The sequence below is a fragment of the Mangifera indica genome, chromosome 11 (assembly GCF_011075055.1).
Source record: "Mangifera indica cultivar Alphonso chromosome 11, CATAS_Mindica_2.1, whole genome shotgun sequence".
Taxonomy (NCBI): domain Eukaryota; kingdom Viridiplantae; phylum Streptophyta; class Magnoliopsida; order Sapindales; family Anacardiaceae; genus Mangifera; species Mangifera indica.
In genome coordinates, this window is record NC_058147.1 from 12,908,933 (window position 1) to 12,921,177 (window position 12,245).

At 33.0% G+C, this 12,245-nt stretch overlaps 1 protein-coding gene across 2 annotated transcripts; it reads right to left on the minus strand.

The window, feature by feature from the left end:
• Positions 1-8,914: 8,914 nt before the first annotated feature.
• On the minus strand, positions 8,915-11,541 carry LOC123230184 (12-oxophytodienoate reductase 2-like). Of its 2 annotated transcripts, none has more exons than XM_044656341.1 (5): positions 11,416-11,541; positions 10,370-10,510; positions 10,130-10,254; positions 9,772-9,948; positions 8,915-9,677 (listed from the first exon to the last, which is right to left on the minus strand). In XM_044656341.1, the coding sequence occupies exons 1-5, from the start codon at positions 11,484-11,486 to the stop codon at positions 9,085-9,087; spliced, it is 1,107 nt and encodes a 368-aa protein (XP_044512276.1). In that variant the 5' UTR covers positions 11,487-11,541; the 3' UTR covers positions 8,915-9,084. The 2 variants fall into 2 exon arrangements, with proteins under 2 accessions (XP_044512276.1, XP_044512275.1); XM_044656340.1 differs by having other exon boundaries at positions 10,124-10,254; positions 11,416-11,540.
• Positions 11,542-12,245: the final 704 nt, after the last annotated feature.

Genomic DNA, 12,245 nt, shown 5'->3' on the forward strand with positions numbered 1-12,245 from the left:
ACATGCAGTTGGAGTGGTGAGCAGGTATATGCATGATCCTAGTAAGGGACATTGGCAGGCTATGAAATGGATTCTACAGTACTTACTAAAAACTGTAGATGTTGGTTTAGTATTTGAGCAGGATGATGTACTTGGTCAAGATGTGACTAGATATGTTGACTTAGATTATGCTGGTGATTTGGATAAACATCGATCAATTACTAGTTATGTCCTTACTCTTGCAAAAGCACCGGTCAGTTGGAAGTCTACTTTACAGTCTACAGTTGCTTTGTCTACTACAGAGGCAGAGTACATGACAGTTACAGAGGCTGTAAAGGAAGCTATTTGGTTACAAGGATTGCTAGAAGATTTAGGAATTGTTCAGAAGCATGTCAATGTGTATTCTGATAGTCAAAATGCAATTTATTTGGCAAAGAATCCAGTATTCCATGCATGGACTAAGCATATTGACATTAGACATCATTTTATAAGGGAGATTATTGAAGAAGGGAATATACAACTCTTGAAAATTGGGACTGCTAAGAATCCTACAGATATGATGACCAAGGTGGTAACAACGATCAAGTTCAATCATTGTTTGAACTTGATCAACATCCTGCAAGCTTAAACTGCGCCGAAAGGCGCATTTGAAGTCGTCGCTGAAGAAGAAAGTATAAAGGAAATTTGGTGGGACTCGCTAAATCGCTAAGGTGGAGATTGTTGAAATAAGTGGCTCTTTATGTCCCATATCTATTAATTTAATCCTTTTGTATTTTACCAAAGGCTATAAATAGAGGCCTCGATTTTAATTCAAAATCATCCCTAAGACAATTGTAGTCAAACACAATTGTATTGAGAGAATCCTATTATTTAGGGATCTCTAATAGTTTATTTTTCTTTTGTAACTATTCTTTGAAGATAGTGAAAGTAGTCAGTAGTGCCGAGGACGTAGGTACATTTACCAAACCTCGTAAATTCTTGTGTTCTCTTTCTTTTATTTTTCTGTATTTTATTTTCTGCTTTAATTATTTATTATATTCAATAGCATAAAAGTTGTGTTTTGTATTTCCGTTGCATAATAGTTGCATGTAAGAGAGCTGAACAAGCAAAGAATTACATTGACTATAACTCAATTGTCGAGCAGGTTTGTGCTTTTTATTGTTACTCGTGATGTTATTCTTTATCACTATTTTATTATGTATCAGTCACTTTTGAGCAATCTGCTTGGAGCGGTTACGCATAGCTTATATTCCTTTCTGTTTGATTGAGTGAGCAGGCTAGCTAAGACAATGCTTAACACCGTCACGGGGCTGAAAAGGTGATTCCAGAGTAGGGTCGTAAGCGCAAAGTGGGCGAGGTGCATGCAGAGTGCGCGTAGTGCACGCGACACGTAGAGTGCACACGGTGCATAGTGCGTCCAGGTATGTGCGGTGCGTTCGGTGCCTTTACATTATCATTTGGCCAAAGTCTTTAGTTAATTGATTTTTGATTTATATTATTTCTATATATAAATCTGTAGAAATGATTGATTTATGTTATAAATAGAAGGAACTGATTTTTCTTATAAATTGAAGGAAATGAATTGCCCTGTTTATTTAATATTTCCCAACCTGTAACCAAATTAAAACACATCAATATATCAAAATCAAACACTCCAATATCAATATTTACTCAATCGATACTTCAGTTGCTTCTAATATCACTGCATCCAACCATCAATCAATATCACTTCATCCAACCATCAACCAAAGATATAGAAAAATTTATGGCAACATCAATCACAATGCAACAGAAACAACTAATAAAATGATAAAAATAATATAAATAAAATAATAATGATAAACTATAACATATAATCATAATTCAATCAATCACTCTCAGAATATGAGTTCCCTCCATGTTTCCATATCTTGGATACAACTTTACAACGCATAGAAGATGCGTTTTTGGCATTAAAAATCAAATCTCGTCCGATTGCAAGATATTCCAATATATAAATAGTAAATATCCCGCAATCACCCGAGCCCACACCCTATTGAGGTACATCTGTCCGTCTTCTGATTGTCAAGGGCTCCCTTTGAGGGTTTACACCCTTAACCTGCCAATAATTTGTTACGTTGATAATGTCTGGAAGATAAGAATAATGTGCCATCCCCTGAGAGAAGCTCTCTGTAGAGTCAAAGAAAGTCGATGATGAGTTATAAACGGTTAGAATCCATTCGTTTAGATCCAACTCACCACATGCCCAATGTTGACATTCAAAATTAATTGGAATATAAACCTGACGAAATAACAATTAGTAAATCAAATAACCATGGGATATAACAATAAGTAAATTGATAAGATTAAAATATGACAAACCCTATCCACATGAGCCCATGGGATATAACCACAATCTAAATTCGGATCATTTATTCCTTCAATCGAGTCTAAAAATAACCGTGGCCACTGGTAATTATCAGCTCCAACTTCTTCTCGAATCTTAATCTCACGTGTCAACCACCCATCGAAAGATGTCTCAATACAAGTCCAATTAGCCGATGAAAATGCATGTCGCAACACCACCAAGTAAAAATCAATATGCTGTATCATCAGATATATAAATATATAGTAGAATCATTAATAATACAATAACATTATAATAGATACATAAATATATAATCAGTGAATATATATTACGTACCTGATCCGTCAACCACTGATTATCTTCACATAATGTTTTCCACCAATCATTTTTTCTACATAGCCCAAACAAAAAGGTATTCACTGCAACTTCAGAACTTTTCGCGTACCATTTTAAATATTCTACCATATTATCGTTTTCTCCTTTCGGGTGTGAGGGTTTGAATACTTCTCGTGCACAACGCTGTCTCAATGGATCAGTGTATGGACTCCGAAGCGAACGACCTTTTTTTACAATCTTTCCTCGTAAAGTCTTACGAGTATTAGATCGTTGTTGAATTGGTATTTCTACCAAGCCGTCCATTGATTGTTGAAGTTCCATTTCATCCTGTTCGGAAAACTCAATCACCACTTCAGAATCATCCTGAAATTTCAAAGAAAATATTATCAATAATCATAAAAATATAACCACAAATTTTGAATAATGACTAATATGGAAAAAATTGACCTGAATGAAAGGGACTGCCTTATACGTATGTTGCAACTCAGATAACTTGTCTTCTATTGACGCTTGACGTGCTTTAAGATTGGTTTGCCGTTTGTCAGTGTTTCCAAATTGCTCATCAACTTTTTGCATAAACCCTTCAATGAGATGCTGAAGTTGATCGAATTTATCTTCAATATTCAAAGAAGGAGCAGGGGTAGTGACATGGGGCGTTGTTTCTGTAGTCGGCTGAAATGATGCCATGCCGGGGCTATGCATAGACGGAGCTGATATGATAGGACTATAGATAGGTGTGCTTCGATGCCTATGTTGATCTAAACGTGGAGATTGGATTCTAGGAGAAGAGCTTATAGGAACACGGGCATTATCATGCTCTTCGTTTTCACCAATATACTCAATAACATCATTGTAGCATGATAACTATTGCTCGGTTGTGGATGGAATTAAAATAAGAGTCACAACATCCTACAAAATGTGATAAATTGGTTAGTCACAAAATTTCAAAAAATGGATATTTAAATTTATATGATTAGATATATAGGGTGATAACATACTTCCGATGCTTCAAATATTTAATAAACATTCTCCTAACTTGGACCTTCCAAACTCTTCCATTTTAACATTCGAGGAATATTATCTTTATTCTTACAAACTACGAAACGCCTTAAATTATGTAACGTTTCGTATATCCAAATCTACAATATTAACAACATCATATTAGATATATCTTTAATATAAATACAAAATAAATTTAACATTGTATTACCTGAAAAGCCCCTGCATATCCCATTATCGCATATGATATAGCTGGGATATCCTCTGAAAATGGTGGATATGCATCACAAATTTCCTCGTATTTTTTTTGTAAATTTTGACTTATTGATTGTGCAGTCATCTTCCAAATAGGTGTCACCCATGGATACCTATTAAAAACATCCCAATCATCAACGATACTTAATGTATGTTCTAAAATAGAATTCCTATTATCTGCTCCCATTAACCTATAGTGAAGCAAATATAAAGCAGTGATTTTTATAGCATCCTCATCATTACTTCCCTACGCTTTCTCTTTAAAAAGGTTTACCATATGACTATACGTTACATGCTTAACCCCTGAAAAATACTTATTCCTTAGCTCTAAATCTCCTATTATCTTATCATTTATATCCATCTCTTCACCAAATTTTAATTTTGTTATCAGAGCAAATTCAACAGGTCTAAATCTGCAATCTACTTCATTCAGTCGGAACCAAAACTCTTCACCTAATACTCCCTTATTAATCTGTCAGAATAATACAGAATTAATAAGAGGAGAACTATATTTCAGAATTTCTAAACTCAAAAATTGCCCCAAACAACATTCTTTAAACATTTGTTTTTGTTGAGGAGTAAGTGTAACTCTTATATGTTTTACTGTTTCAACATGGCTTCTAACTTTGATTATAGTAGTAAAATTATAAGCATCATTGAAACGTCGTTCACCGGGCTTATTATTAACTGAAATTGCCTGAACAGAATCCTGTAAAAACAGAAAATTTGTAATATAGGTAATGATGCGTATGGGGTGCGTACAGGGTGTGTGCAGAGTGCGTGCAAAGTGCGCGGTACGCATGGAGTGCGTGCGGTACGTATGGAGTCCTCGCGGTGTGTGCGGTGCACGTGGTGAGTGGAGTGCGCGCGGTGCTCGCGATGCGTGCGTGGTGCATTCACGGTGTGCGCGATGCGTGTGCACTCCACGCGGTGAGAAATCTAGTGCGTTTTCCTCTCCGTCGTCGGCAGCACAGAAAGAATAAAATCCGGCCAAAATACTAAACTCAAACTAAAAGCATGCATCCAGAGATCCATTTACCTCAGACGAATCCGATGACATTCTCGATCCACGATCTCACAATGCCGATCTCAGTAGAGCAGCTAGCCAAAGTAAATAGATAGGAGAAGATGGGTGGGTTTTTTAGTGTGTTTTGGAAGTTGGGAACCAAATGGGCTCAATAACCCCTGAAAATCACACTCAAATGGCACCCATACGCACTAACACACCTACGCACCCAATGCACTCTACGCCCGTAGGCACTTTACGTACCCTATTTTGCCCAAATTTTCACTTTGTTAATATTTTCGATTGGATTGGAAATTGATCTTTTGAGTAAGTTTTTCAACCGAATGTAACAAATATATGATTTTGAAAGTTTTTCGGAAAAATTTTTTTCGTTGAATTAAGCATAAGTAATAAGTCGAGGGGGTACTTTGGGAATTAAAAATCAATTTGCTTATAAAAGTAAAACAACTGTGCGTTTGCCTAAAAATGTTTAAGCGGAAAATATTTTGCTTATTTTATATCCCGAGGTTCACTCTTGGAGAGATTAGAAAATCTCTAGTGAGAGAAATTGAGCTTTAACATTTGTAAAAGTTAATAGCACCTTGGAAGTTATTTTGGTTGTGAAGAAAAGCTTGGTTGAGGTTTTGGTCAACCAAGGATTAGTGGAATACTCCAAGAGAGATAGGCCAGGTTAAGCGGAACCACTATATATCGCGTGTTTGATTTTCTCCTCCCTTTAACTCATTCTTTATATTATGTTGTTTTGATTGTATTGATTATTTGAAATATTTTTGTTATTCTCATAAATTGGATTAAGAATAGGCAATATTTATTGATTTGAATAAATCGTTTTAGTTCTCTAATTTGGTAAAGATTGTTTTAAATTGCCTAATTCACCCCCCTCTTAGGCTATTCGATCCTACAAAGAGAGATGATCAGGAAGGAGAGACAACGATAGAGAGGGAGAGACAATGTCGAGAGAGCACCAAAATTTGTCATTGAAAAATTGAAACCCCAGGGGGGAAAATATAACTTTTCAAAACTTAAGTCTAAGAAAAAATTATCAGTTTTTAAGGTTTAGAAGAGAAAATGAGATAAAGTTTAATTTTTTTTAATATCAATGAATAAATAATAATTTTACCTTTTGAACTAATGAATTTTATTAACTTTAGTAGTTCATATATAAGTATTTGGGTTTTTGAAACTTCATAGGTGAGAGTTTGAAAATAAAACAAAAGCTTAGGTGGGCATAAGTCTTTTGGCCTTTTTATGATTTAAAAAGCATCTATTGAATTCTCCAAATTTGCTCCCCTTTCGCTTGGTTTTCTTCTCTTAGATATAGGATCATAATATTAAAGTAATCTTTTATTTTGTTTCAAATGAAACAAAATAATATTAATAATAAAAGATAGATTATTAAGGTAATATTTTTTTATTCCAAAAGAAACAGTGTCATAGGTATAATCATCTTTCAATTATTAAGATAAAATAGGTAATTGAATTACTTCTTATATTACTTGTCTTGTAACATCACTATAAGTAATATAAAAGGCCAAAAGACTTGTTTCCACTCAGGGTATAGTAAAATTTCAAAGTCCTACCTTCTAACTTTCAAAAACGTAAATACGCATCCATAAGTCAATTTCTATTAAAAATCTCAATTAAGATTAGGGGTAAAACCATTATTTAATGAAAATATTTAAAAGAGTAAAAATTTATCAAGTTTTCCCCCCTGGGTATTAAAAACGAACAATTTCCCTCACCCAAAGTTTGAAAAGTAAACTTTTTACCCCAAGGGTTTTTTTTTCCTCCTCCCTCGACAACATCTCCATTTTGGCCATCAACCATCTTTCCAGTATCTTCAAAGTTGGCTGATCTTCTCTCTTCAATGGTCATTTTCATCAAACAAAGATAATTCGTCTTGTTTTCCATCGAAGATTGATGTCAAAAGAATCATCTAATGTTGTCGAACTAAGATTAGCAAAAGTCATCAGAAGATCAACTCTTTGTGTCTTCGTCTGATGAAAACAACCATCAAAGAGCGAAGATCAATCGACTTTAAAGATGGTGGGAAGCCAACCGATGATCGGAGTGGAGATGTCGCCTAAAGAGGAGAAAAAAACCCTAGGGATAAAAATGTTATTTTTCAAACTTTGGGTAGAGAGAAGTCATTAGTTTTTAATACCAAGGGGAAAAAAATATGATAAATTTTTAATTTTTAAAATATTTTATTAGATAATAGTTTAACCATTAACCTTAACTGAAATTTTTAATAAAAATTGACTCATGTGTAAGTATTAGGGTTTTTAAAAGTTGGAGAATAGGACTTTAGAATTTCACTATACCTTAGGTGAGAACAAATCTTTTGGCCTAATATAAAATTAACTTAACTTTTTATTACTTATAAACCAAATAAATAATGATAGTAATATATTATTTATTACCAAGTTAATAGTTGTTTACCGCAAACTAAACATTCTCATAGGTGTAATTATTACTATGATTAATAATATTTTATTATTACTAAGACAAATTAATCAAAACATGATTAAGTATAAATTATTACTATATTTGATAAAATTTAATAAATATAAATAATTATAGTGTTGAGTTGGATGTAATTAAAAAAATAATAATAAATTATTTATTCTAAAATGTTCATTATATGACTTGCTATATTAATTGACAATCAAGGTTTTTATGTTCTAAAAAATTAATAAAAAAATCAAAAGTATGGTGATAATATTTTAATAATTAAGATAGAATTAATAATCAAATTATGTCTTATAATATTTGATTTGTCATATCACTATTGATAATATAAGATTAATATAATTTTTTATTTCTTATAAATCAAACAAAATTATATTAGTAATTAAAAAAAGATTACCAAACTAACCTTTGTTTATCACAAACTAAACAGTTCCTTAGCTGAGTTTCCTTGGTCCAGGGCAATCACACCTATAGGTAAAACAAATTTTTTGTTAATCTTAATCTCGTAATATAACTGAAGTGTACATAAAATATTTGAATGGTAGAATAAAAAACAAAATTGAAAGATGGCAAAGTGAGCACTTTTCGCTCAACATGCCCCCGGAATGCGGCATTAACGTGTTATATGTAGAGGGGCAAAATGGGCAGGTCATCTATGTAACCCATGGGTAATTTATTTAAATATAGGTATAAATTTTAGATTTTTAAACTCATATCTGTTTTAGACCCATACTCATAGGTAGTGAATTTTTGTGGATAGGTCAAATATGTCCGCCAGTGCCCATGGGTCACTTTTTTTTCCACTTTAATATCAAACTTACAACACACTTAACACAAATTTTACATATTTTCATTTCTCTTGACATGAAATGAACTCAAATCTGTCCTATAATTAAAAAAATTGTTGTATTGAAAATAAATTTAAAAAATATGAGCATAAAAATTTTTGCTATAAATATTTATTTCATGTTTAATAATAAAATTCTTCAAATTTATTAAAAAAAATTATAATTTGAAATAAAATTTCATTCCTCTATGAAATACTTATTATTTGAAGAGAAAAAATTGAAAATTAAAATATAATATATTAAAATAACAAAAACAAAAAAAAAAAATAGTGAAAAATTAATATTAATAGACAACTCGCAGGGCAACCCGTATCCGTCGGGCTAAGTATGAATTTAGAAATCATCACTCATATAACTCAATCTATTTTGTATCAATACCCATATCGATCTGGCTTGCCCCTGACCCACCCTACCCATTTGTTAGATCTAGTTATATGTTGACAAAGGCAAATATGTCCAAAGTGAAATCTTGTTTACCACTCAGCAGTAAAACATTTTAAATGAAAGGTTACATGGTAAAATATAATAATTCTATATCATAGTTGTTTGTAAATTTACATTATAAGCACATAAATGAGTAATTGCAGCTACAATTCACACTAAAATAGTCATTTGGAGAGAAAATTATAGTCATCTGTGCAGACAAAAAAATAAAAATAATAAGCAGTCGTTGCCCTTATTATTTTATTACCAGTTGAGTTATTTTCTAAATTCATACAAGCACAAAAAATAACACTTAAAAGATATAAGAAAATAAAGTAGAACCATAATAGAAATTACATTGAGTTAAAAAAACAAGGCCAAATAACCAAATAAAAATCCTAATCTGTCCTTTCAAGGAATGGATAATCGGTGTAACCAATAACAGGATCTTCTGTGTAGAAAGTATCTCTATGGTACTTATTGAGAGGGGCATTGAGCTCAAATCTCTTCGGCAAATCAGGATTAGCTAAGAACCAACGACCATAAACAACAAGATCTGCGCGACCCTCAACTATAGCCTTGATTCCATCTTCCCTGTCAAAACCACCGGCAACAAGAAAAGTACCATTGAAAGCCTTTCTCATGGGCAGTAAACTGTGAGGACATTCACATTTTTCTAAAACTGCTCTCATTCTCGGTTCAACCATGTGACAATAAAGAATGTCATACTTGTTCAAGGACTCTGCCATGTAGAGGCCTAATGCTTTTGGATTTGAGTCCCCTGCTTCCATAAAGTCTGCAAAGGGAGATAGTCTTATCCCAACTCTCTCTGCTCCTATCTCATTTACAACAGCTTCAACAATTTCTAGTGCAAATCGGCAACGGTTCTCAAGCGATCCACCATACTGGTCTGTCCGATCATTCACTTCATCCTTCATAAACTGTTCAATTAAGTAACCGTGTGCACCATGAATCTCAACTCCATCGAAACCTATACACAACATGAGCACAACATTAGCATTATGAATATCAGGACTAGATGTGGGTTATGAAAACTTTTATAGAAAATTAAGGGTAAAAATTACCAGCCTCAATAGCATTCCTAGCAGCAATCCGGAAATCATTCACAATCTGAGGGATTTCATCTGTGCTTAGTTGCCTTGGAGGTGTGAACTGTGCGACATCAATGCCATTAGATCTAATTTGAGGTGTCAATGGCTTGTTAGTACTGGAGATTGGAGCTTGACCGTTTGGCTGAAAATCTGAATAGACAAGAGAGTGAGAACAGTTAAAGATCTGACCAAAGCAACATAAATGAAACATAAAAACAAAAAAAGAAAAAAGAAAAAGAAAACGATTGAGCTCTTACTAAAACTTGATAAACCCAGAAATGATTCAGCCATTACAACATACAAAAGAGAGAGAAATAGAACAAACCTTTATTTGAAACTCTTCCCACATGCCAAAGCTGACAAAAGAAGATCCCACCTTTGGCATGAACAGCATCCACAATAGGTTTCCATGCTTCAACTTGCTCCTTTGTCCATATACCAGGAGTATGTGGATACCTAAAAAATCAAAGAAACAAAAGAGCTTATCAAATTTCAACCAAAATAATTCAAATTAAAACCTCAAGTCCTCTTACAATTCTTATCTAAGACATATATAAACAAAATTAATTACCCTTGAGCAGTGTCAGAAACACCAGTGGCTTCAGTTATGAGAAAACCACCTTTGGTGGTTCTCTGAGAGTAATATAAGATGGCATGAGGCTGAGGAACATTGCCATAAGATCTCTGTCTAGTCAGTGGTGCCAAAACAACTCTGAAACATACAACAGAAAATCAACCATAAAGTTCGATAATACCTAACAAAGAACTGCAGTTTTCCATCCAAAAAAAGTCATAAAATTGCAACACTATACTACTTTACCACTATTTTAACCCATTAGCAAATTTACATGCATGAAAGGCTATTTTTTAAATAGGAAAGTGTCATCTCAGCTGAAGAATCAGCAGGTCAAAACAAGAGATAAACAAACAGTTTATATAGACTGTCTCCCCAATTTTGTTCAGTGATCCTTGGGCCCAACGTCGGAACCAAGATTTTTTAATAACTGAAATATCAAAAATACAAAAGCTGGACTAGAAAATTAAAAGTAGAGGTGTCAATTAATACTTTTACTACGAAAGAAGAAAAATTTAGCCATAAATGTAAGAGAAAAATTGCAATTATTATCTCAAAGAAGAAAAATAAAAACTTGAACTATACTGGAGGTTGAAGAAAAAAAGTCAAAACATGGAAAAATGGGTGACATAGATACTTGACTACTTTCACAGAAGAAGACGGCTTTTGTTACAAATTAAGACAAAATAGAAGGAGATTAGCTCAATCAGCCAATGTCATTGGGACATGGAGCCCCCACTCAGCCCTCAGTGGCTCCTTCCCTGCTTGCGCCACTATATAAAAAGTTAAAAACCCAGCTAAGAAAAACCTTACCCAGATGTCAAAACATCATATTAATCCAAACCCATCAAACAAAAACATTAGGAGTCAATGGGGACATGAGCACCCACTGGGTCCTTGGTGGCTCCTTCCCAACAAAGCAAAAGTTCAATTACCCGGAAGTCAGAGAATCATATTAATTGATCCAAACCCATGAACAAAAACCAATAGAAATGGAGTACAAGGGGTGCAAAATGTAATATTTTCAAAGTTATAATACCCACCTGTGAGAAAGATTAAACGGGCCCATCTGGTAGGGGGTGAGAAGAGGAATACGAGGAGTTTCTTCGGACATGTTTGAGGCTTTGAGCTTGCTGTTTTAGTAATAAAAGTGTTAAGTTGCTGAAGTTGTAGAATGAGTGAGTATTTATAGTGTGGTGGGAGACAAGAAGAGCAGCAATGAGTGTGATAAAAAAAAAAAAAAAAACCTAGAAAGCGAAGACGAAACCTGCATCCCACAGTGGTGGGGCTACAAAAAAAATTCTGACGTGAGAAATTACGTAAATTTGTTCGTCAATCTTGACTAGCCGCCGCCCCCCACCCACCACCAGTAATGCACAAAAAGACGCGTAAAATTACATCATACGAATTTGTTATGAACATATTTTTTTACACACATTTGCGCCAATGTAATATTTTTATAAATGGTTTATGTACGTTTATATAATTTAGATATTAATTTTATGGGATGCTTCAAAGTAAATTAAACTAGGTAGACTTGTAATTGGACAATAGAACAAAGCTTATAAAAAAAAGTAATATTATACGTATTTATTTTAAGTATATAAATAAATATATATTTATATATATTATTATATAATTAGATGTTACTTTATTATTAATTTAAAATTATTTAATCAATATATGTTTATTTATTATTTAAAATAGATATATATAGTTTTATTGTTAAGAAAAATATATTATGAAAAATTAATTATAATAAAAAAACTATGTACATACATTTTTTAGTTTACAATTTGGTACATTGATGATTTGATATTATACGATTGAGTGATTTCAAATTAATGATAAAATAATATTTAACCGCACAACA